The 25,672-nt window shown below is 45.9% G+C and overlaps 1 protein-coding gene across 5 annotated transcripts in view; it reads left to right on the top strand.

The window, feature by feature from the left end:
- Positions 1-25,672, top strand: part of TOM1L2 (target of myb1 like 2 membrane trafficking protein) — a 115,431-nt gene that overhangs the window by 49,669 nt on the left and 40,090 nt on the right. For all 5 annotated transcript variants that reach the window (XM_063109379.1, XM_063109377.1, XM_063109376.1 and 2 more), the window contains exons 2-4: positions 10,013-10,097; positions 16,772-16,850; positions 20,790-20,939. In XM_063109379.1, coding sequence (XP_062965449.1) covers positions 10,013-10,097; positions 16,772-16,850; positions 20,790-20,939 — 314 coding nt within the window. The remainder of the gene's footprint in view (positions 1-10,012; positions 10,098-16,771; positions 16,851-20,789; positions 20,940-25,672) is intronic.

The following is a 25,672-nucleotide window of genomic DNA, read 5'->3' as shown; positions in this document are numbered from 1 at the left end:
GAAATCAAGCAGGAAATCAAAAACTTTATTGAAACTAATGAAAATAATGATACATCATACCAAAACCTGTGGGATACTGCAAAAGCAGTATTAAGGGGGAAATTTATTGCATTAAATGCTCACCTCAGAAGAATGGAAAGATGGCAAGTGAACAACCTAACACTTCACCTTAAAGATCTAGAAAAACAAGAACAATCCAAACCTAAAGTTAGCAGATGGAAAGAAATCATTAAGATCAGAGCAGAACTTAATGAAATTGAAACCCAAAGAACAATACAAAAGATCAATGAATCAAAAAGTTGGTTTTTTGAAAAGATAAATAAAATTGACAAACCATTAGCATGGCTAACAAAAAAAGGAAGAGAGAAGATTCAAATAACAAAAATTAGAAATGAAAAAGGTGACATTACAACTGATTCATCTGAAATACAAGGAATCATTCGAGACTACTATAAACAACTATACGCCAACAAGTTTGAAAATCTGAGGAAATGGATAAATTTCTGGACACACACAAGCTCCCAAAACTGAGCCATGAAGATATAGAAAACCTGAACAGACCAATAACAATAAAGGAGATTGAAGCTGTTATGAGATAGCTCCCAACAAAGAAAAGCCCAGGACCAGATGGATTCACAGCAGACTTTTACCAAACATTCAAAGAGGAATTGACACCAATTCTTTACAAACTATTCCAAAAGATTGAAACAGACGCAAGTCTCCCAAACTCTTTCTATGAAGCAAACATCATCCTGATACCAAAACCAGGTAAAGATATAACCAAAAAAGAAAACTACAGGCTGATATCCTTGATGAATATAGATGCAAAAATCCTCACTAAAATACTAGCAAACAGAGCACAGCAACACACACGTAAAATTATTCACCACGATCAAGTGGGATTCATCACAGGGATGCAAGGTTGGTTCAGCATATGCAAATCAATAAATGTGATACACCATATTAATAAAATCAAACACAAGGACCATATGATCATCTCTATAGATGCTGAAAAAGCATTTGATAAAATTCAACACTCATTCATGACAAAGACCCTCTATAAGTTAGGTATAGACGGAAAGTATCTCAACATAATTAAAGCCATATGTGATAAACCCACCGCCAATATCATCCTGAATGGGGAAAAGCTGAAAGCTTTTCCTTTAAGAACAGGAACTAGACAAGGATGCCCATCCTCACCACTCCTATTCAGCATAGTGTTGGAAGTACTAGCCAGAGCAATCAGAGAAGAGAAGGAAATAAAGGGCATCCAGATTGGAAAAGATGAAGTCAAACTGTCCCTGTTTGCAGATGACATGATCCTATATATCGAACAGCCTAAAGCCTCTACAAAAAAACTCTTGGAGGTGATAAATGACTTCAGCACAGTAGCAGGATACAAAATCAACACACAAAAATCAGTAGCATTTCTATTCTCCAATAGTGAACATGCAGAAAGAGAAATCAAGAAAGCCTGCCCATTTACAATAGTCACCAAAAACATAAAATACTTAGGAATTGAGTTAACCAAGGATGTGAAAAATCTCTATAATGAGAACTACAAACCACGGCTGAGAGAAATTAGAGAGGATACAAGAAGATGGAAAGATATCCCATGCTCTTGGATTGGAAGAATCAACATAGTGAAAATGTCCATACTACCCAAAGTAATATACAAATTTAATGCAATCCCCATCAAAATTCCAATGACATTTTTCTCAGAAATGGAAAGAACTATCCAGACATTTATGTGGAATAACAAAAGACCATGCATAGCCAAAGCAATGCTGAGCAAAAAAATAAAGCTGGAGGCATAACACTACCTGACTTTAAACTATACTACAAAGCTATAATAACCAAAACAGTATGGTACTGGCATAAAAACAGACACACTGATCAGTGGAATAGAATAGAGAATCCAGAAATCAACCCACACACCTACAGCCATCTGATCTTTGACAAAGGCACCAGGCCTATACACTGGGGAAGAGACTGCCTCTTTAGCAAATGGTGCTGGGAGAACTGGATATCAATATGCAGGAGAATGAAACTAGACCCACACCTTTCACCATACACTAAAGTCAACTCAAAATGGATTAAAAAATTAAATATAAACCCTGAAACAATAAAACTTCTTAAAGAAAACATAGGAGAGACACTTCAGGAAATAGGACTGGACACAGACTTCATGAATACGACCCCAAAAGCACAGGCAACCAAAGGAAAAATAAACAAATGGGATTATATCGAACTAAAGAGCTTCTGCACAGCAAAAGAAACAATTAACAGAGTTAAAAGACAACCAACAGAATGGGAGAAAATATTTGCAAAATATACATCTGACAAAGGATTAATATCCAGACTATACAAGGAACTCAAACAACTTTACAACAAAAAAAACAAGCAACCCAATTAAAAAATGGGCAAAAGAGCTAAGTAGGCATTTCTCTAAGGAAGATATACAAATGGCCAATAGACATATGAAAAAATGCTCAACATCACTCAGCATCCGGGAAATGCAAATCAAAACTACACTGAGATACCATCTCACCCCAGTTAGGACGGCTAAAATCGAAAAGACTCTGAACAATAAATGCTGGCGAGGTTGTGGAGAAAAAGGAACTCTCATACATTGTTGGTGGGACTGCAAAATGGTGCAGCCTCTATGGAAAATGGTATGGAGGTTCCTCAAACAATTGCAGATAGATCTGCCATATGACCCAGCTATCCCACTGCTGGGAATATACCCAGAGGAATGGAAATCATCAAGTCGAAGGTATACCTGTTCCCCAATGTTCATCGCAGCACTCTTTACCATAGCCAAGAGTTGGAACCAGCCCAAATGTCCATCATCGGATGAGTGGATACGGAAAATGTGGTATATCTACACAATGGAATACTACTCAGCTATAAAAAAGAATGAAATACTGCCGTTTGCAACAACATGGATGGACCTTGAGAGAATTATATTAAGTGAAACAAGTCAGGCACAGAAAGAGAAATACCACATGTTCTCACTTATTGGTGGGAGCTAAAAATAAATAAATAAATTCACACACACACACACACCCACACACCCACAAAAACCGGGGGCGGGGGGGAGACATAACAACTATAATTCCTTGAAGTTGATACGACAAGCAAACAGAAAGGACATTGTTGGGAGGGAGGGGGGAGAGGGAGGAGGGAGGGAGGTCTCGGTAATGGGCCACAATAATCAACCACATTGTATATTGACAAAATAAAATTAAGAAAAAAAATTAAAAAAAAATAAAAATAAAAAAATGAAAAAAATAAAAAATGAAAAATGAGCAAAGGACTTCAATAGACATTTCTTCAAAGAAGATATACAGATGTCCAATAAGCATGTGAAAAGATGCTCAACCTCACTAGTCATTAGGGAAATGCAAATAGAACTTACAATGAAATAAAAACTTCACGCCAGGATCCTGTAGTTGAATTGATGATACCAATATTTGATCTCAGGTCTGTCTGTCTCTCTAAAGCCTGATCATTTGCATGATATTGCCCCACCTGCTAGCAAAGCCTCAGTTTAGAGCTGAAGTTGATATCTTAGATGAATTTGGAAACTGCCGCATCCTAACTCTGAATTGATGAGAGGGATGCCATCACCACCATTTTAACAAAAGCTAAGTACAACCCACACTTCCACTGATACTTAATGAAATAGATGACCTCTGTAGAAACTGGAAGTGTCCTTGTTTTACCGGATGCAGCTATGGAGAAGTGAAACTTGCTTTTTACATAATGTGCTAGATCTCACACATCCAAACAAAAGCTGTACTGAAAAGCAGTGACTACACACTCCAAAAATATAGCTACTGCTCAAAATGTTTGTGCGACAGCCATCAGTCTGCATAAAAAAGCCTAATTGTTTTAATTATCGCTCATTTTTTACCAGAAAGGATATATCCTGACTTTTTTACCCTCTTTATTCGTCACACTTGGCACTCAAACACCTTTGAAAAGGCAACCCCCGCCACACACACACAACTTGTGAGAATCTGCCTTCAGATGAATGTGATGCAGAGGAGTGGGCAGAGTTGGGAAAATCTTAATCAAAATCCTTAGATGGCACCAGTCTGGCAGGTACAGAGGCAGTACTTGACTGTGGCCTACAAGATGAGGCAAGTGCATGTGGAGAGGGAGAGGAAGGGTGAGAAAGTACATCAGCTAGGGTTAAGAGCCAGATAGGCCCCAGAGAGGCCCGCCCCCTCCCCGCCCATTCATGAATATGGAAAAAAGCTTCCAAGTCACAAAGTAAGCAGCACCCCTGGGACTATAAGGGAAATCAGAGCAACCCAGGAGAAGGCAAGCCAGGGTGGTAAGTGGCAAGGCTGAGAAGGGCAGGCACAGTGTAGCCACTGGGACAGCAGTGTGCTCCAGACAGCTTCACCCTGAGGCAGGAAAAGACCCATCTGTGTTGGAGGCCGCAGCAATGAAATGATCTGCACCTCCTGTCCCTGTTCTTCCTGCCACACTCTGAATACCCCCCTCCTCTTTTCTTCCCTTTGAGGTGTCCACTCCTAGGGGGGGTGACTCATTACCGGAGTCACAGAAGGGGCATGTCCATGGCGAAAAATCTAGCAGCTTCCCCAGGAGGAGGCTTATCCTGAAGGAAGCAGCTCTGCCTGCAGGCCTGGGCTTGTGACCCTTCTGAGCCAGCAAGGGGAAGGGCCAGCTGGTAAGGGGGCCATCGAGCACTAGTCATTGGTCCTCTTCACAACTCAGGCTGTGGAACAGACACTCAGGGGGAAGAAAGTACCAAGGTTGCACCTTGGTAGGGCCACAAGGGACACAGACTTGGGAGGCTTAATAGAGGAAATGTTAAATCAATGAAACCTCACTTCCAAGTTCAGCTTAGAAGCAGAATCCATTAGCCTTATATTCACCCTCTCCCTTCCTCTAATAATACCAGGAAGGGGCTCAAAGGCATGATAACTTATCCGTGGGGTCAGCGCCTTCTATTCAATAACTGGAATTCTGAGTTTTCAAGCTAAAAGGTATGTATTAATTTTGGTTATAAAGAACCAACCCAAAAGAATGCTTCTTTCTTTTCACTTTGCTGGAAATGCTATACAAACACAACTGTGGGTATTTGGCTCTGCTGAAACAGATGAGGGGTGTAAGGCTGGCAAAGGAGCTCAAATCAGTTCTTATTTTTCGCTTCATTAAAGAATTCCCAGCAAATGGGAACAAAGTTGTATCTGATTGCCTCTGGAACTTAGGCCATTCAATGTGGGTTCCCTAATTTGGTCCTGTCCCCAGGCCAGAGGAAAGGAAAGTCCACTCTCATTTCTTTTGTCACGTAAATCATCAAAACCTAAATTAAAGGGCCGGCCCGTGGCTCACTTGGGAGAGTGTGGTGCTGATGGCACCAAGGCCATGGGTTTGGATCCCTATATAGGGATGGCCAGTTAGCTCACTTGGGAGAGCGTGGTGCTGACAACACTAAGTCAAGGGTTAAGATCCCCTTACTGGTCATCATTTAAAAAGCAAAAACAAACAAACAAAAAAACCCTAAATTAAAACCTGGTGCAACAGCAGAATGCTCTGGGGAGCAATGGGACAAGTCATTCCCATCAGCCAGCCCTCAGGGGTAAAGATCAAGACACTAGTGACTCTGGTGGCAAACTGCTGACCTCTCTGGTGATATGACCAGGGGCTGGGGCAGTGCTGGAGCAATCAGATATAGCTCCCACTAAACCTTCAATACAAGAGGAGCATACCATCCTGAGGAGCATACCATCCTGATGCTGTTGCCATGGCATAATATCCATTCAGAAAAGGCCACCTTCTGCTTGGTGGAGGACCTGGGCCAGGATGCCCTAAAGCCTTGACCCTGACAGCAATGATGAACATGGTATTTCTGCCTACCCTTCCTCCCATGCAGTCTGAAAACTAAGACAGTCCTGCTGGGAGGAGCCTCACAATCCACAATCCAGTGGCTTGGTTTCTTGGCTGCTGCTTTCCATACTTTGATGTTAAATATAGTGACTTCAGAGGCAGCCAGCACCAGAAGGCAATAGAGGGCTGGTTTTATCATTTTGCATTCAGCAACATCCTTTTGGTAAGAATGAAGAAGAAAACGGCCAAATTATCTCTTTCCCCCCAAATCAAGAGTGTGGGTAGGGGCCCAGAGGTGCCAGCACAAAGGCCTGGCATTTAGGGGTGCTCCATGCTGGGTGTGGGGAAAGAAGAAAAAGGGGTTTAGATGGTTAGGAAGCTCATCAGATAATATTCCTCAATAATATGAAATGAATCTTCCGGATGACTCTATGCCTAGTGAGGCAGATTGGCATCTGCAAAGCAGGTGGAAAGAAAAATCAATCCCAGCATTCTCCACAGAACCATTATTGCCTGTTGCTTCAGAATCCTAACATGCTTTGTGAATGTTAATTGTGGGTGCTCCCCTTCTGCTGGAGAGACAAGAGAATGAATTCCAAGTACTCTTCCCCACTTGGTCAGATGTTCTTTTCTATGACAGCTGTCCCACTCTTTCCTCACCCCTTTTAAAAAGAAGATAACAGGGCCAGAAGGAAACAAAGTAGATCAGGCAGCCTGCAGACTACTCTGAAGCAGCTCTTTCTGTAACTTTAAGGTGAAGTAAAGCCACACAGTCCCAATGTCATTTACTGAAGATGGACAAGAGCCTCAGATGTGCCATGCACCATCCTTGCAGCTGAGGAGAGGGAGATGGTTAAGGCCCTGCCTTCAGAGGTCATTATCATGAGGGAGGCAGATAGGCGGACATTCATGATGCAGTCCAGCCTGAGCTGTAACAGAAGACAACCACAGCACTCTTGGTGCTTTAATACCTGTACCCTGGTGCCAAGGACCTGCAGAGAGAATTAATGGCACCCCACTGCACTGTAACAGACGTGATGCCTGTTTAAGCAGAGCAGGCAGGATGATAAGATAAGCCGGAGAGAACCAGCCAGAGACTGTGTGAACTCCCAGAGAAAACTACCAAGTCTCTGTCTCTCACTCGCCAGCTAGAGAGAGCATGATGCAGAACAGTAGTTACCAACCTTGACTGCATATTAGATCCCCAGGAAGCTTCTGAAAATTATTAATGCCTGGGTCCCACCCCGTACCACTCAAATCAGAACTTCTGGGGCATGAGGCTCAAGTATTGGTACGCTCCAGAAGCTCCTCAGGTGGTTCTCATGTGCAGCCAGGGCTGAGAACCACTAACTTAGAGATCATTCATCGGACATAAATGTATTGCACAGCTACCAAGTGCTGGACACTGGGATCACAGTGGAAGGCAAGACACACCTCGTCCCTGTCCTCAGGGAGCTCACAGCCCAGAGGGGGCAGGGAGTCAAGAGACCCTAGTTCTAGTCCTGGCTCTGCCACTGATGATCCTGAGCTCTTGGACTATTCCCTTTTCTTCTTGGGGCCTTAGGTTTCTTGTCAAATGAGGCAACAGGCCTGAATGATCTCTGATCCTCACTTCCTTATTCCTACCAACCCCACAGTCCGTTGGCTTATGTACCTGTATACTTTTTCTTTCTTTTAGGGTGACTTTTTTATTGTGCTAAAATGTACATAACATAAAATTTACCATTTTAACAATTTTTAAGTGTATAGTTCAGTGACATTAAGTACGTTTACATTGTTGTACAACCATTACCGCTATTCATCTCCAGAACCTTCTCATCTTCCTAAACTGAAACTCTGTACATCATTAGACACTAACTTTCCATTCTTTCTTCCCCCAGCCCCTGGCAACCACCATTCAGCTTTCTGTCTCTATGAATTTGGCTAGGTACCTCATATAAGTGGAATCACACAGTATCTGTCCTTTTGTGTCTGGCTTATTTCACTTAGCATACTGTCCTCGAGGTTCATCCGTGTTGTAGTGTGTGTCAGAATTGTCTTCCTTTTTTTTTTTTTTCTTTTGGAGGCTGGCCAGAATTGCCTTCATTTTTAAGGCTGAATGATATTCCATAGTATGTATGTAACAATTATATGTGTGGTATATACCACATTTTGTTTATCCCTTCATCTGTCAATGGATACTTGGGTTGTTTTTACCTTTTGGCTATTGTGAACAATGCTGCTATGAACATGGATGTACAGATAGCTCTTTGATACCCTACTTTCAGTTCTTCTGGGTATATTCCCAGATCTAGATCATATGGTAACTTTATATTTAATTTTTTGAGGACCCACCATACTGTTTTCCACAGCGGCTGCACCATTTTACATTCCCACCAACAGTGCACACGAGTTCCAATTTCTACACATCCTCACCAACACTTGTTATTTTCTGTTTTTTCTATAACAGCCATCCTAATGGGTATGAGATAATATCTCATTGTAATTTTGATTTACATTTCCCTAATTCTTAGTGATGTCCAACATCTTTTCATATATTTGTTGACCACTTGTATATCTTCTTTGGAGAAATGTCTGGTCAAGTCCTTTCCCCATTTTTTAATTGGATAGTTTTTGTTGTTGAGTTGTAGGAGTTCTTTCTATATTCTGGATATTTACCCTTTATTATATATATGATTTGCAGATATTTTCTCCAATTCCATAGGTCTCCTTTTCACTTTGTTGTGTCCTTTTAGGCACAGAAGTTTTTAGTTTTTATGCACAGTTGATCCTCCATATCTGTGGGTTCTGTATCCATGGATTCAACAAACCATGGGGGGAAAAATAACACTACAACAATAAAAAATAATACAAATAAAAAACAATGTAGTATTTTACCTATTTACATAACATTTACATTGTATTAGGTATTATGAGAAATCTAGAGATTATTTAAAGCATTCAGGAGGATGTGTGTAGGTTATATACAAATACTATGCCATTTTATATGAGAGACTTAGGCATCCACAGGTTTTGGTATCCAAGGGGAGTTCTGGAACCAATCCTCCTCAGATACCAAGGGATGAATGTAGTTCAATTGGTCTGTTTTTTCTTTGTGTCTTTGGTGTCATATCTATGGAATCATTGCCAAATCCAATGTCATGAAAACTTTATGTTTTCTTCTAAGAGTTTTATAGTTTTCACTCTTATGTTTATGTCTTTGATCCTTTTGGAGTTAATTTTTGTATATGGTATAAGACAAGGGTCCAACCTCATTCTTTTGCATGTGGAGATCCAGTTTTTCCAGCACCATTTATTGAAAAGGTTTTCCTTTCCCCCATTGAATGGTCAGAAGGTTGTTTTGTAGATGAAATAGAGCAATGTATATGAAGCACCCAATACTATGCCTACAGTGGTTTACTAAATGATGGTTCCTTCTTCCTCCCCCTTTTCTGAGATGTAGTTTCTAACAACTGCAGTTGATTTTTAACAGTTATAATAGCAAATACTTACATAAGACTGATTGTGTGCCAGGCTGCATTCTCAGTGTTTTTTATATATTAACCCATTTAATTTTCATAACAGCCTGATGGGATAGATACTGTTGTTTGGCACCTAGAGGTTAAGTAATTTGTACAAGATCACATGATTGGCAAGTGGTAGAGCCTGTATTTGAACCCAGGTAGTTTGACTCCAGAATCCGTCGGTTCATCAACTTAGCATCCTCATGTTTTTTATTTTATTTTTTTTTAGACAATGACCGGTAAGGGGATCTTAACCCTTGACTTGGTGTTGTCAGCACCACGCTCTCCCAAGTGAGCTAACTGGCCATCCCTATATAGGGATCCGAACCCGTGGCCTTGGTGTTATCAGCACCACACTCTCCCAAGTGAGCCACGGGCCGGCCCAGCATCCTCATGTTTTAGGTGTCATAAGCTTTTCAATTTGGAGTTTGTGGAGAATGGAGGACCGTGTTATGAAACCAGCCCTCAGGCTCAGCTCTGTCCCCAGGTGTTCTGTTGTGAAGGCAGTACCCTCAGAAGGCTCTGTGGGCTCAGTCCATTTGCTTGGAAAGAAAATGTGGTGGTCTGATCTCTTCCCATATCCTGCCAGGTCCTCCTTATTCCAGGAGAAATGTAAATCAGTTTTCTCTCTGATTTCACAGAAAAGGCAACAGATGGCTCCCTGCAAAGTGAGGACTGGACATTGAACATGGAGATCTGCGACATCATCAATGAAACAGAGGAAGGGTACGTGTGCCCCCATCACCCATCGTCCTGGGAAGCCTTTCTCAGTTCTTGGTGTTCACCCTTAAGCCACCTACCACCCTTAAGCCTGTCAGGTTGGTCCTGCTTTTATTCAACAACCATTCATTGAGTGACTATCCGGTGCCGGGCCCTATTGTAAGTACTGAGGACACAGCAGTGGACAAGACAGTCTCCCTCCCCTTGGGGAGCTGCAGTCTGGAGTGGGAAGGATAATTAAAACATGTAACCTGGGCCAACCCCATGCGATGCTCCCGCCACAGGTTCGGATCCTATATAGGAATGGCCAGTGTGCTCACTGGCTGAGTACTGGTCACGAAAAAGACAAAACAAACTAACAAACAAAAAAAAAACATGTAACCTGGTCAGATGGGACAAGACTATGGAAGGAAGATGGGGAGAGAGAAGACTGGGACTTAGCAATTTTAAATAGAGCAATCAAAGAAAGTCTCACTGAGAAGGTGACATTAAACAAAAATTTAAAGGAGACGAAGGAGTGAGGGGTGAGGATTATACAAGGGAAGAACTGTCCACGTAGAGGGAACAGCAGGCACAGAAGAGCTGGGACAGAGAGTGTCTGGTGTGTTTGAGGAATAGCAAGATGGCTAGTGAGGCTGGAGCAGAATGATCGAGGAAGAGGGTGCCCAGAAATGAGAGCATTGATGTGGTGGGGATCCAGAAATGCAGGGCCGGTACGTAAGCAGCAAAGCAACACTGGCTTTCACTCAGGTGAGAGGGGAATCCATCAGAGGATTTGAGCAGAGGAGTGGTCTGGTCTAACTTTCATCGTAAAGAGATCACTGTCTACTGTCTTCAGAATGTCTTGGCTGGGGCAGGCCAAGGCAGAGCAAAAACCCAGTTAGGAGGCTCTCACAGTAATCCTGGTGTGAGGTGATGGCTGGCTGGACAGGGTGATGGCAGAGAAGGAAATGAGAAATGATTCCATTCTGAATATATTTAGAAGGTAGAGCCAGTGGAATTTGCTGAGGTGGGATATGAGTGAAGAGTCAAGGATAACTGCAGGGTTTGGGGCCTGAACAGCCACAGGGTGGCACCGCTGTTTCCTGAGGTGGAGCAGGCTGGGGAGCAGAGATCAGGAGCAGATCCCAGCTGCTGGCCAAGCTCCTGGGGACTGCTGACAGGGTGACTGCACACGTGACTCTGGAGTTGGGGGCAGTGGGAGTGTTTGGTGAAAGGTAGCATATTTTCACCAGCTAAATGTAGGTGCCTGGCACACAGATGTGACACAAATAGTTGTTGAGAACCAGTGTCTTCCTTTAGATCCACTTGGGCTCCTTTCCTGCTCACATCCTTTGACGCCACTCATTCACTTGTTTATCCAGCCATCCAGCTGTGTTTATTGACCTCTACTGGTGGCGTTGTAATGGCTCTGGGATGCCAAGGTGAACGTGCCAGCCTGCCCTTGAGGGTCACCTGGGAAGACTTGCTGGGGCTGTGGCAGAGTGCCATGGACTCAGGGGAGAGGCAGGTGCATATGCCTCCTGGATGAGCTGGCTTTGGTCTGGGGCTTCAAGGTGGCAGGTGGAGAAGTGTACCCTGTTGCTGAGTGTAGGATGAAAAGGGCCAGCGTGTTAAATAGCGAGACATGGGGGTGGGGGGGGTGGTGGGTAGGGGTGGGGGGTGTTGTATGGAATCAGGCTGGAAAGGTAGTGAAGGTCAGCTGCATCATTCTCTAAGGTCTGTGCTTTACTCTGGAGGTAGACATCTGCCTTGGCCCTTTCCCGCCATCCATTCCCCTCAGTAGAATTCATCAAGTAACTCCCTTGCTAATAAGCTTTCTGGGCCTTCTCAGGCTCTTAGGGATAAAACCCTTAAGAACCCTGATGAGGAGACCTGGGCCCCTCTGCAGCTCCACTTAGGGCCCTTCAGTCCCACTGATCTTTCAGCTTCTTGAATTTTCCACATTCCTATACCCAGTTTGAAATTCTCCAAAAATTTGAGTTGTATACCAATATGTTTGCAACTTAGTTTCCAGTGAATTGCTCAAATCTTATATGGCTTCAGGGTAGGAAGCCCAGCAACCCAGGAGCTTTTTCATTCCAAAGGGGCTAAAGCCGCCTTCCAAAGTCTGCGAGGGGGTTGGTCCTTTTTCAAATCCTCACCTCACAGAAGGCCTGGTCACACCTTCCTTCTGAAGTGGCCTAAACTCCTGTTCTGCATTTTTGAGTGAGAGCACCTCAGTGATTGCTGAGGATTTCCTGTCCTTGCCTCTGACGTGAGGTGACTGTCAAAATGTCTTCCTAAAACCCCCATAAATTGGCTGTTGGTAATGTGCCCCATCCGCTCCTTCGCTCCTTTGTGCCTTTCACTGTAGGGCCTCTGTCCCACTGTTCCTTCTGTTCCCTCTCACTCTCTCTTTGTCTGAGTAGTTAACATCATTCACTGGAGCCTGGTTTGAATCTCATTCTCCTGACACCCTTCCCTCCCAGGTTGGACAGGTCTCCATGATAGGATTTCATAATGTCCTGTATTATACTTATGCTCCTCACATTTTTTTTTTTTTTTTTTTTTTTTTTTTTTTTTAAAAAAGATGACCGGTAAGGGGATCTCAACCCTTGGCTTGGTGTTGTCAGCACCACGCTCAGCCAGTGAGCGAACCGGTCATCCCTATATAGGATCCGAACCCGTGGCCTTGGTGTTATCAGCACCGCACTCTACCGAGTGAGCCACGGGCCGGCCCGCTCCTGACATTTTAAACTTCTATATCTGTGTGGTGTTTGTTAGTGTCTGTCTTGCCCCACAACCCCCACTAGACTATGAGCCCCATTAGGGCAGAATTTCATCTGCTTTACTCACCGTTTTATCCCTAGCAGCTAGCACAGTACACACGTAAGTGGCTCTTGATAAATATTTGTTAAATAAATGAATGAATGAATGAGGTCCCTAGGGCACTCAGTCTCATGAGGAACGCAGGCATGAAAACAGTCATATCAGTGCGACAAGTGCTGAGAGAGAGAGAGAGAGAAGTTACATAGCTAGCGAGAGAGACCAGCGCAGTGGCAGCCGGCCAGCCTTGGGGCTGTCGGCAGCAAAGGCTTCTTGGAGGAGGTGACACATGAGTGGAGTCTTACAGATCCCAGGGCATCAGCCAGGTGAGACAGGTGGATGACAGGGGAGGAAGGTGGACACCCCCAGGCTGGAGGGTGATGCTTGTGACATACACATGGGAAGCATACTGTAGTGGAATTAGGGGTGTGAGCCTGGAGCCATTCCCCCAGGTGGAATCCTAGGTCACCACTCACTTTTCTGTGCGGCCCTGGCTGAGTTACTTCATCTCCCTGTGTCTCAGTTCACTCACTTATAAAAGTATCTATCTAGTAGTGTTGTTATAAGGATTAAAGAATAAGTATACAAGGGGTCTTCAAAAAATTCCTGAAAAAGTTCATTATCTTTTCATTCTATTTTTCCATGAACTTTTTTAAGCACTCTCGCATATAAAGTATCTGGCTATGCAAATATATCCCCATATCTATGCTATATATATGGATTTGCTATTAATCCCTTAAAGATTTCCATTACCCATGACTTTCATCATCACTTTTATTTTTGTGGTGTTGGTTATCTGGCTAGTCCTTGGTAAAGATCTTTGTGGGTTCATTGCCCTTACCCTGTCTGCCGTTCTCTGAGCACTCGCCATGTGCCAGGCCTTGGGCCCAGCCCTGGATTGCATCATCTCATGCAGCCCCCCAACAACCCTACAAAGTAGGGATGGTATGTTTTAATGTTAAGAAAACTGAGACCCCAAGTGGTTTGGTCACTTGTTAAAGCCTCACAGCACAGCTAGGATAGAAGCCCAGGTTCACCTGGCACCAGCCACTCATGCTCTGCCTGCACTTCTTGTAGTTATGCAGAGCTTTCCCTCTAGGAGGCTGTGGTCCTGGTGGCTGCTGATTGGTGAACTGCCCCACAGGCCTCTCCCTGGGCTTTCCCTAATGTCCAGGGCTGAGGTCACCCCCAGCCTGAGGAGTGCTGATGCTTGAGGCCTTCCGTGGCAGTCCCTCAGTCATTAACCAGGACTGCCTGGCTGAATAACCCACCTGGGAATGCTTTAGACCCTGTTTGTCAGGCATTACCCCAGACCTACCTAATTAGGGCATAAGCATGTGGATTTGGGAATTGCTCCCCAGACCATTCTGATATGTGGCTCTTATGAGAATCCACTGACCTAGGTCATTTTCAGGACCATCTCTGGACCTTCCCCATCTCACTGAGTCTTTGTCTGTGCTCCAGCCTCTAAGCTGGAGAGAGCACACAGGAGGAACCAATAAATGCGGCAGAGCAAGATAATAGCCAGGGCTTGGGGGGAAGTATGCAGCGTGATGGCGGAGGGGCAGCCATGTCCTCTTGGAGGGTAAAGAGGAGAAACCTTCTCAGAAGTGCGGTTCTGGAGCTGAAGGACAAAGAGGTGTAAAGGCTGTGGCTGGAGCACGTGGCTTGTTTGGAAAACAGTGAAGAGTTCACATGACTGGAGAGAAGGGCTCTGAGGAGTCTGGGGTTGGAGGAGACTTTGGGGAGGGTGAATATGGGCCAGAGGCCAGGTCATGAGGCCCTGGGGACTGCCGAACAGCTCGACCTTTCTGCTGAAAGCTGCCGGGGTTTGGTGCCATCCCACACTCTTTCTTCCTGACCCTTTTCTCCGGCTCCATCTTGGCTCTTGACTCGAGCTTCTCTCCCTTCTCCTGGTTTCCAGCTCCACACTGTCTAAGCTGCTGCAGCTCCTCGAAACTTCGCAGTTCCTCTGACAAGACTTTGATCTTCCTCTCTGAAGCTTCTCCCCTGGGGAGAGAGATAAATACTTGCTTTTGTGCTCACCCAGTCACTCTGAGGCAGCACTTTCCACAGCCTGTGGATGAGTTTTCATTTTAAATCTAACCCAGGAGCCTTCTGACTGTCTGATTTCCCACCACCGAGGCCCCCACACCAGAAGAGCTCTGAGTGTGCTGGTACTCTGCCAGCCAGAGTGACCACAGCCCTCAGAAGCTGTTCCCATTTTTCTGCTCCATGGAGGTTCAAGAGGAGAGGAAAGAGACTGGACTGAGAGGGATGGCAGATGTGGGTCAGGGATAACCGTGGTTTGGCAGAGCCTTTGAGAGAGGAAATCAGTGCATGCTCCTGGCCAGTGGAGGCTGACTTTCACTAGCTCAGACCACAAACAGTCCTCAAAGCAGAGAGCTGGTCAAGTCATATTTTCAGAAATCAGAATCCCTGTTTGGAAACAGCAGCCATGCTTCAAACACACTTGACTAGGGCCCATTCCTCCTCCCATCAGCCCTTTCACTCAGGACCCCAAATTTTCTGCATGGCAGCCATGTTTCACATTGGGAATGGGAAATAGGTGATTCAGGATGTTTTTAAAATTTCTTCCAGAAGACTTGCTTGCCTTGCTACTGTGTCTTTCTCTCTAAGCTAGGCCAATTAGCAGAGCTTTCATCCTCCCCTCCCCTGACTTCCTCACACACTTCTGAAAGGACTTTTCATTTGGTAAATTGAATATAAATATTTTAGAACTGTGGGAATAAGAGGTCCCTGGCATACAATCTAGGAACGACTGATGTATATTGACACATCATTTAGTGGAAGGGGAGAGCCCACTTGTGATAGCAAAGGGCAGCAGCTCCCCAGAGCACAGGGTGATGGAGCTCAGGGGGCAGGGACTTCATGCCAGGGGCAGCTCTTAGTCCCACAACTCTGTTGAATCCTGGGATAGAATAAATTAAATAACATGTTAGACACAAGACCTGCATGTAATAGGTGTGCTTAGAGGGTGGTGGGGATCTTAACTCTCAGGTTTAACAGTAATTTAAGGAAGAACTCATTCCATGTTCCCGACAATTTATGAACAAGCTTTTGAACATGGCCCATTTGTAAACTGGGACTTGCCTATGATTCTATAATATTCCCTCTGGGAATCCACATGAGATCTATTACCTAAAAGCACATGATTCCTTGGGTTTTGAGGAAACTCACTTAAGTTTTCTCTGGGAAAAGGAGTTCCATGAAATCTAGGAGGAACCAAACATGCAGACCTAAGACAGGACCTGGCCACTTTCTTTTCTATGTCTGCCTTGTGGTTTCTCTGGAAAAACTCTCTTCAGTATATCCATACAACAAAGGGTTAGTTACTGTTTTGAATAAATAATACTTGCATGTGATACAAAATTTAGAAGGCCTGCAGAAACCTCTCTCCGCCTCTGCCACAGGTTTCCCTTCACAGGGGCAGCCACAGTAACCAGGTTCTTATGGCTTTTTCCAGATATTCTCTTCCTTATATTGGCATGTGTGTTATGTATGTGTTTGCTGTTTTTTTGTAACTCAAATAGTAGCATGCCGCATGCACTGTTCTGCGAATGACTTTATGCACATCTTTTGAGTTTGGTCCTTATTGGTGTATAAAGTGTTTACTCTTTTTTGCAGCTGCATAGTATTCCATTGTGCAGATGAGCCATGATTTAATTTAACCTGTTTCTTATTGATGGACATTCAATTTGTTTCTATTCTTTTATGTTTATAAATGTAAAAGGTTGCTGCAGCATACAACCTTGTATACATGCTACTTCATGCAAATGGGAGTGAATCTGTAGGACAGTGCCTCAGAATGGGATTTACGAAGATCTTAATATATCTGTCCTTTTCTCTAGGCCAAAGGATGCCATTCGAGCTCTGAAGAAGCGGCTCAACGGAAACAGGAACTACAGAGAAGTGATGCTGGCGTTAACAGTGAGTGCTGTGCTCCTGGGGGAGGGAAAGCATCTGGGAAACTCTGTGCTCCCAGCCTTGTCCCACTCACAGGCCTTCCCTCTGCCCACTCAGCACAGCCTCCAAGTGGCTTGGTGCCTGTGCTGCTGGATTTCAGCAGAGCCTTCTGGTAGTGCCCTTGGGTTTTCCTGCCCTCTTCTGAAACAGGTGGTGAGCTTCAATTTGGTAAATGTAGAGCAGCAGAAGATAAGGTATGGGCAACACTTTATCTTCTCTGTCAGGTAGAGAAGCCCAGAGTGGAGAGACTGAAAACCTGGGTCCCTTTCTGCCGCCAGCCTGCTCTGAGACTGGGGGCCTGCTGCTTCTCTAGGTGTCAATTTCTTCTTTGTAAAAATGTTAACTTCCATCTAACAAGTACCTGCCTGAGACTGCAGAGTTTTCAGATATTATTTCAGATGTTTACAATCACCTTCCAAAATAGATTTTATTATCCCCCAGCCCCTCATAAAGGTGAGAAAACTCAGGCTCCGAGAGGTAACCTTCACAGCTAGTGAGGTACTGAGCTGTGGATTGCCATTGTAACATGGTCTTTTGTATGGGGTAAAAACTGAAAATAGTTGCGAAGGTTGTTGAAAAAGTCAACCAAGCAACTCATTTCAGAAAGAAACAGACTAGATTTTTGCCCTTCCTTAAGATGTCAGAGAATTAAAAAGGATGACTTCACAGGTGTTATTTCTGGCTTGAAAGCTAACAGTTTTTCAGATGTGGCAAAATCTGGGCCACAGTGAGTTCTTAAAATAGAAACTATAACAGGTCAGCATGTCGCCTTCTCTGTAGGTTTGAAATAGTGGGTTATTTATCCAAACAGAACATGTTTCCTTTTAAAACAGGGAAACTGTTGGATTTTTTGCCCAAGTAAAAACCCAAGACTTATTAGGAGAGTTTTCTCTGCTAGGGAATTGAGATTTGGATAATAAAGGAGAAAAGACCAGTTGGGAAACAGGGAGTTGAAAGCTTTTATTTTTTTTCTCAGAATTTGAGCCACAGCATTCACTATACCCAGAACGATGTCCAAAATGAATTTGAGTTTTCACCAGGGAATAAGCCCTAAGCCATCAGTGCATTTTCCTGTTATATAAAACTTCTCCCTTTACACACCCAACGTCATGGTAACCATACTGGATGGAAATCTTTCTAAAGTAGACTGCCTTTACTTGCTTTCCTACAGCAGGGTATGTTATACATTGTTTGACTTTTCCTGATGGTCAGATCTTCACTGCAAATCCAGCGATGCCTTTGAGAGACTTGTGCACTGTGCACAAGTCTCTCTGTTGTACCTGCACTGAAGGCCCAGCCTGGCCACTTTGCATGGTCTCCTGTCTGCCTTTATTGCTTTACTTACCCTGTTAGTGGCTCTTAGTCCTCCTGCTTCTTGTGGCCCTTTTCTAACTTCATATCTGTACCCTCCAAGATTGTTAATATTTACCCAAAATAGAAGTTAGTAAGAGGTCCTGAGGGACTTTCTGCTTGGGCTTTTGTGTATGGACTCAAAACATCTATTTCTTTCTTTCTTTCCTTTTTTTTTTTTTTTTTGTCGTTTTTGTGACCGGTAAGGGGATTGCAACCCTTGGCTTGGTGTCGTCCGCACCGCACTCAGCCAGGGAGCACACCGACCATCCCTATATAGGATCCGAACCCGCAGCGGGAGCACTGCTGCGCTCCCATCACCGCACTCTCCCGAGTGAGCCACGGGGTCAGCCCAAAACATCTATTTCTGATTGCTCAGAGGCCCCTTTTGCTTACTCCATGGGTTTTGGTTACGTTCTGGGAAATTGCCACTGTGTTTTTCATGCCCTACAACCCCCAGGGACAGATCTATCAGAGGTCCTTTTGGCAGGTTGGCCCGAAATGGCCTTGCCAGCTCAGGGAAGAAAGAAGTCCAGCTCAGACAGGCTTTGGGGCTGCTCTGTAGCACATGCTTCTCTGTCCAGGGCACTTGCAAGGCCAGGCAAAACACACTGACCTTGAGGTCTGCTGTCTAGGAAAATGTAGGATGTGCTCCCTAAAGGTGAGAAGTGTGTCCTGTCCACTGCTGTCCTGAGAGTGGAGGCAGAGCCATGGTCTGCCCTGCCGCATCAGCCCTGCTCCTCTCCTTCCAGTTCTCTTTCCCACCCATACCTGCTGCCCCCAACTTCCACGCCCTCTCCTTCCCTGCCTCGATCAAGTTACATGGCATCTCTGAGCCTCAGCTTCCTCATCCTAAAATGGGATAATACCCAGCTTACAGGGTTATTTCAAGGACCAAATGAGGGAACAAGAAGTCTAGCACATGTTGCCTGTGTTCTGAGGGACTCTCAGCTGATGTGGCTCTGTGGGGGGCAAAGCTGTGAGGAAGGAGTGGCCTCATGGCCTTGAAGTGGGTGAGGAGAGCAGATCTCCAGAGAAGGCTGATCAGAATTCCCTTCCTGCTTCTGGCACTGACCACCAATTTGTATCTAGACTAGTTCTTCATCTCCCTAAGCCTCTTAACTTTAAAAAATGGGATAATAAGGTCCACTTAAGGAGAATTAATTAGTTGTGAGAATTGAGTGAGATTACGTATTATATGGAGAGATCTCTCATAGTGCTGGCATGTAGTCAGCATTAGTCAATGTTATGGTTATGCCTTTACAGCCGTGCTTTGTCAAGGTGAAGCCCAATTGTGTGAACTCAACCCTGTGGAATGGCTGCATAATTTAGCCTGTGGTTAGATTAGTTTGGGCAAATGAGAATAACCGAGGCAATCAGAAATGGTCCCTGTTGCTGACGACATTCCCCAGCCAGTCAATGGTGGCACAGCAGGGGGCGGGGGGCAGGGGAAGGGCCAGGTGATCCTGTGGATCAGTATACAGAGGGCTGGGAGGTTCAGAGGGCTTTGTTCAAGATTGGAGAGGCCCTCCTGGTTGGTACCTCTGAATTCCAAGTTGCCTCTCACCTGTCCTGGGGGGGAATAAGAAGCTGTCCTTTACTTGAGTGTGTACAGTGGCCTTCTGAATAGTAGTCATATAATGACAGTCATCATTTATTGTCCCCTACCCTATGCAGGGTACTTTGCTAGGTGCTTTAAGCATATTCTCTCCAATTTTCCCAACTATCCTGCAAGGGAGGATTCATTGTCCTCACTTTACAGATGAGGAAACTGAGGCTCAGAGACTAGGCCTGGGCCATTCATGGAGAAAGTGGTAGAGCTAAGATTTAAGCCCACACTGGCCGTCTGGCCAGAACCCATGCATCTTGCTTTTCTGTGTAACTCCTTTTCCAGGACAAGGGAGAAACAGGCAGGGTTTAAATTGAACATGGACCTTAAAGCCAACTGGCGGCTGAGGCCCACAAACTGTCAAGGGTAGAAAATCCTTTGTAATTGCCAATTTGAGTGTGGAGTAGGAAGGGCCATGCCAGAGCCATGTGCAGGGTTGGTGGGGTTGCAGAAGCAGGTTGTATATGTGAGGTGTGTGTGCATGTACACGCACTTCCTCACATACAAGGCTCAGTCATTCACTAGGTGATTTAAGCTGTCACAGCAGCCTCCTCTTGTGACAGAGACTGTGTCCCATTGGCTAATGCCTCACACCCAGAGGCCCGGAGAGAGGAGTTAAAATGCTAATTTTCAGGGACTGCTCAGTCATTTTGATCCCATTAAAACACCAGCATCCTTCTTGTGCAAGACTGGTGCCTCAATTACCAACTAATTGGCTGATTATTGTGCAGGGACAGGAGACTTCAGTCAGCAAGGGACTGCTGTCATCCCCAGAGGTATGACTGAATTAGCGTGTGGGAATGCGTGTGCCATCTAGGTTTGGCTGTAGAGGTGACATGTCAGAAAGATATCTAGGAGCAAGTCACATGGGGTGGTGCCCTTCTCAATGCCTGGCATCTCCAGCTCCCACAGTGTTGCCCTCTCTCCTTCCCTCTCCACATCAGGTGCTGGAGACGTGTGTGAAGAACTGTGGCCACCGCTTCCACATCCTTGTGGCGAACCGAGATTTCATCGACAGTGTTCTGGTCAAAATCATCTCTCCCAGGAACAACCCTCCCACCATTGTACAGGACAAAGTGCTTGCTCTGATCCAGGTGGGTCAGCTTCTCTTGCCCAATTTTTGGAACGGAGTAAGATGGGACCTCTTATGAATTAGTCCTTATGCTCTCCCACCATTTGGAGGAAAAAATGGAGGCTTCTGGTTTTAAATATTTGTTGCAATACACTTATCTCACTGAAATGAAACCCTGATCAGTGGCTCTTCAACCGTTTGACAGAGCCTGCATGTAGCTTTCTGGGTACCTGGGCCTCTGCTGCCCACCAAGGCAGGTAGGGGGCCTCAACAGGCCACTAAGACGATGTGGAGTAGGAAGGGCCATGTCAGAGCCATGCGCAGCATTGGTGAGGTTGCAGGGCAGGAGCCAACCGTGGGGCAGGTGAAGTGGGGTGGGGTGAAGAGGTGGAAATGGTGTTAAGGGATGTTTCATTGAGGAGATGACACTTCTGTTGGACTCTGAAAAATGATGAAGAGCTTGGGGGAAAGGTCAGAGTGCAAGAGCTATCAAAGGCAGAGAATAGCATGTTCATCAGAGAGCAGTTGACACATTTGGTATGTCTTCATTGTTAGTTGCTCTGTAATACGTTACCGCAAAACTTAGCAGCTTAAAACAACAAACGTTTATTATCTCATGCTTTCCATGGGCCAGGATTCAGGAGCGGCTTAGCTGGGTGATTCTGGCCTGGGGGCTCATGAGGCCGCAGTCCTCAGAAGGCTCAGCTGGGGCTGGGGCTCCACTTCCAAGATGATGCACTCACCTGGCTGTTGGCAGAAGGCTTATGGTTCCTTGCTGAGTGGTGGCAGGAGGCCTGAGTTTCTTACCACATGGACATCAAGGCTAGGTCTTGATGTCCTAGTCTTGGAAGTCACATGCCATCTTTTCTGTCATATTCTGTTTGTTAGAAGGGAGTCACCAGGTCCAACCTTAAGAGTGAAGGAATTAGATTCCACCTCTTGAAGAGAGGAGGGTCAAAGAATTTGTGGACATATTTTAAAACCATCACGTGGGGAACAGAACATAATGAATAATGTCTGGGCCAGGCTCATGAGTGGGGAAGGGGAGAAGGCAGGAGATGAGGCCAGAGGATGGTCAGGGGCTGTGGCTGCATGTTCTGAGGAGTTGGTGCTGGGTCCTGTAGGCAGTGGGAAGCCACTGAAGGGTTCTGAGCTGGGGTGTACTCAGACCTGAATCTTAGAGCACCCTGGTGACAGGGCAAAAGGCATATAATCTACAAGCACATCCAACACGGGGAATTAATGCTGTGGTAGAGGTAAGACGAGGTCCTGCAGGAATCGAGAGGAGAGGGGAGACCAACCCAGGGCTGGAGTGGGGCTCCAGCAAGGACAAGGAAGGCCACCAGGCAGGGGGTGGGGCTGGAAGGCAGGAGGCAGTGCGATAGAGGGGTGTTGGGATGTGAAGCTGGGGAGGAGCGAGAGGCCTGAGCCGAGGAGCCCGTTCCCTCTGTCTGCTCTCTGTGCCTGAAAAGTCCTTCCCCAGCTCTTGCAGCAGTTGACTCTTGTCCATCTTTCAGATGAGCTCTCTCTCACATCACCCTCTGTTATGGTCTTCGAGCACCAGCCTTGCTAACTTCTATTGTCTGCCTTACTCTCCGGTGCCTGGGACATGGTGTCCCCAGGGTCTAGAGCAATTAATGTATGGAGTGGGTGTTGATAAGTTTTTATTTATTTATTTTTAATTAGTGAATGAGTGTATTTCGCTGAAGCTCTGAGGAAGAGGAGTGTGGGTGACAGCAGAGCCCCCCCCATGCTTCTGCTGAAGTGTCCCTGTCACCTCGTGCCCACCTGGCATCTTGCATGCTCACGCTTGTGCGCGCTCTCTCTCTCTCTCTCACACACACACATGCACACACATGCACTTTACCTCCCCTCCACCCTTCCTACCTCCAATCCCCCCCAATCCCTCCTTCTGGGACTATGCTCCCCTTCCTTAACACCTCCAAGAATTTATCTCAGGGAAACTAATGGTGGCTTTTTCTCACTAAAGATGGGGCACTCCAGCCCAAACCCCTTATGCGGAGATAGCTCTCCACAGAGCCCACAGTGGCTGCAGACCTGGAAGGAACACTTCTGGGGTGAGAGCATCCTTACCTGAGGCCTGGCTGAGGCCTGGTGCGGGGGTTGGCCTGCCCCATAGCAAGAACAGCAATCATGAGGGTTGTTGTCTGCACTGCCCTTGCTAACCTTGTGGGGACCCTGTCTAAGGGCAGACAGAGTGTCTGCACTGGCTATGGCCCCCAGCTGTTCCCTGGAGGATACCCAATCCCCCATACTCATCCTGACCTTGAAGCTTTCCCATGGGGATCACAACCTCCCCACATTCCAGCTCCTCCCAACTTCTACTCAGCACTGCTTCTAACTTCAGGCAGGTATGGTAACTATTCTGGGCATCTACCTCCTAATCTGTAAAATGGAGCCAGGTTTCCTGCCTTCCTGCTCTCAGCCCTGAGCCCAAGACATCAGCCCATGCAGTGTAGTGGCACATACACATGTTCCGAGGCCTCCCCCTGCTGGCTTGGCAGTAGCAGGGTGCACCTGGCCCATGGAGCCTGAGCAGAACAGGGCCTTGAGGCACCTTGCAGGCTCCCATCTGGCCTGGACACATTCTCCCCGGTCCAGCTGCGAAACGCAAGGGGCTTTAGGTAAAGGTACTCCCATGTGGGGGGTGGATGACCTAACTGGGGAGCGTTCCTTCTATTTGGGTTTTGCAGTGTTCATGAAGAGCCTCAGCTTTGGTCATGGCCAGCCCACACAGAGAAAAGCAGGCAGCATTCAGAGCTGGTGGATGGCTTGGTTTCTGTAATGGGGTACACCGAATGAATAAATAGGGTCTTCAGCCTTTTCTTTTCTTTCTTTTTCTTTTTTAACTTTTTATTGAATTATAAAATATATACAGGGTTATAATATATATAATACAGAATTATAATATATGTACACATAAAAGTGTGTACAATTTGATAAATTTCTGCAAACTGAACATATCCATGTAGCCAGCCCCTACACTGTGAAGCAAAATATGACCAGCCCCCCAAAAAGTTCACATTCCTGCATGACCCCTCACCTAACTCCTCACAGCATAGATGAGTTTTCCCTGTTCCTGAACTTTATCCACACATGCTCCTACAACGGTGCTGTCTCTTCTGTTGAGACTGGCTCTGCTGCGTTTGTGGGCAGCACAAGTGGCTGCCTGTGATTGTGGGTCTTTCGTTCCCTGTGCCCCCATTGCTGTGCTAGGTCCTGCGTGTGTTTATCCTTCTCACTGTTGATGGGCACTTGGTGTTCGCAGTTTGGAGCTGTTACCAAAAACGCTGTTATGCGCATCTAGCACGTCTTTTGGTGAACATATGTATTCATTTTTATTGAGTATACGTTAAGTCGAATACATGAAACTGTCATTTTCATTGGTCAGAAATGATCCAATCTCGTGTTGTACCCCAATACCTTGGAGTGAAGTCGCTCGGGTGTGGGCATGGGCTGGCCTAGCTCTCCTGTGTTCTCTCCCACCAAGAGGCAGGAGCTTCAGTTGCTTCACATCCTCACCAACATGCCCTGCCTTTTGTCTTCATTCCAGCCCATCTGATGAGTGTGGAGTGGTATTGCATCAGGTCAAACTTTTTTAAATTCCTTTAAGAAAAAAAAGATTTATTTGAATGTTGAATATACTTTTTTTTTTTTGGGTCTTTTTCGTGACCGGCACTCAGCCAGTGAGTGCACCGGCCATTCCTATAGGATCCGAACCCGCGGCGGGAGCGTTGCTGCGCTCCCAGCGCCGCACTCTTCCGAGTGCGCCACGGGCTCGGCCCTTGAATATACTTTTAAAACTGCACAAGCTCCCCAGAGTCTGATAATTCCCCCTGGGAGAGAACATGCTGCTCCCACCATGAGACAAGAATTGGGGGATGACAGATCATTGGCTCTCTTGCCAATGCATGAGTAGGTAGTAGGCTATAATATAAATATGGCTAGACTGAAAAAAGGTTCAGCTAAAAGTGTGGGTGCTGGAGCATTGAGAATCTTCCTCACCATCCTTGTTATCAGGATGCTTCTCGGAGTCCTTTGGAACCCAGCTGCCCAGGCAGTGGGGCCAGGTCAGTCCTGGCCCTGTGGGGCCCTCAGGGACCCCACAGTTTAACGGGAGAGACGAAGGTCTGAAGATGATAGAGGGTCAGGCCCTAGCTGGGAGGCACTTGAACCGGCTTTTGAATGTTAAGGGGGTGGTGGGGGAGGTGCAGCTCTAAACTTTTCATTCCAGAAAAGTAGATTGAGTGTTGGCATTTGAAAAGATTTTAAGGTGAAGGGGCGACACAGCCAAGCCCACCAGCCCCTCTAGCCCATGAAGCATGGCTGGGACTCCCAGCCGAGGTGGAACCCATGACTCTGATTACCAGCCTCTGGCTTGAGTCCATTGCCCTTTGGTTGCTCCTGAGGATGGAAGCAGCGCTGCCGGCATGTTGAGGGGCAGGAGGAGGTCGGGTTCCAAACCAGCTTTTCTAAACTCTCCCTGTGGCTGTCGGGAAGGGGGTGACAGAGCTTGTCTTTGCGCATTTGCCCACCTGGCCCACCATCCCTCCGATTCCCTTCCTTCGGTGCTGACCACAGGCGTGGGCAGTCTAGGACTGGCCACAGAAGTGGCATTTCCAGTGGTATGTGTTTGTCTCTGCTGCCCCTTGGGCCTGCTGTAACGAGAATCCAGCTGATGCCTGTCCCTCCTTCCCCTCTGCACTCCATCTTCCTCTCATCGAGGCTTTCTGT

The sequence above is a fragment of the Cynocephalus volans genome, chromosome 10, assembly GCF_027409185.1.
Source record: "Cynocephalus volans isolate mCynVol1 chromosome 10, mCynVol1.pri, whole genome shotgun sequence".
NCBI classification, from domain to species: domain Eukaryota; kingdom Metazoa; phylum Chordata; class Mammalia; order Dermoptera; family Cynocephalidae; genus Cynocephalus; species Cynocephalus volans.
Note: the sequence above shows the minus strand (reverse complement) of the source record. Positions and strands in the feature narration are given on the sequence as shown.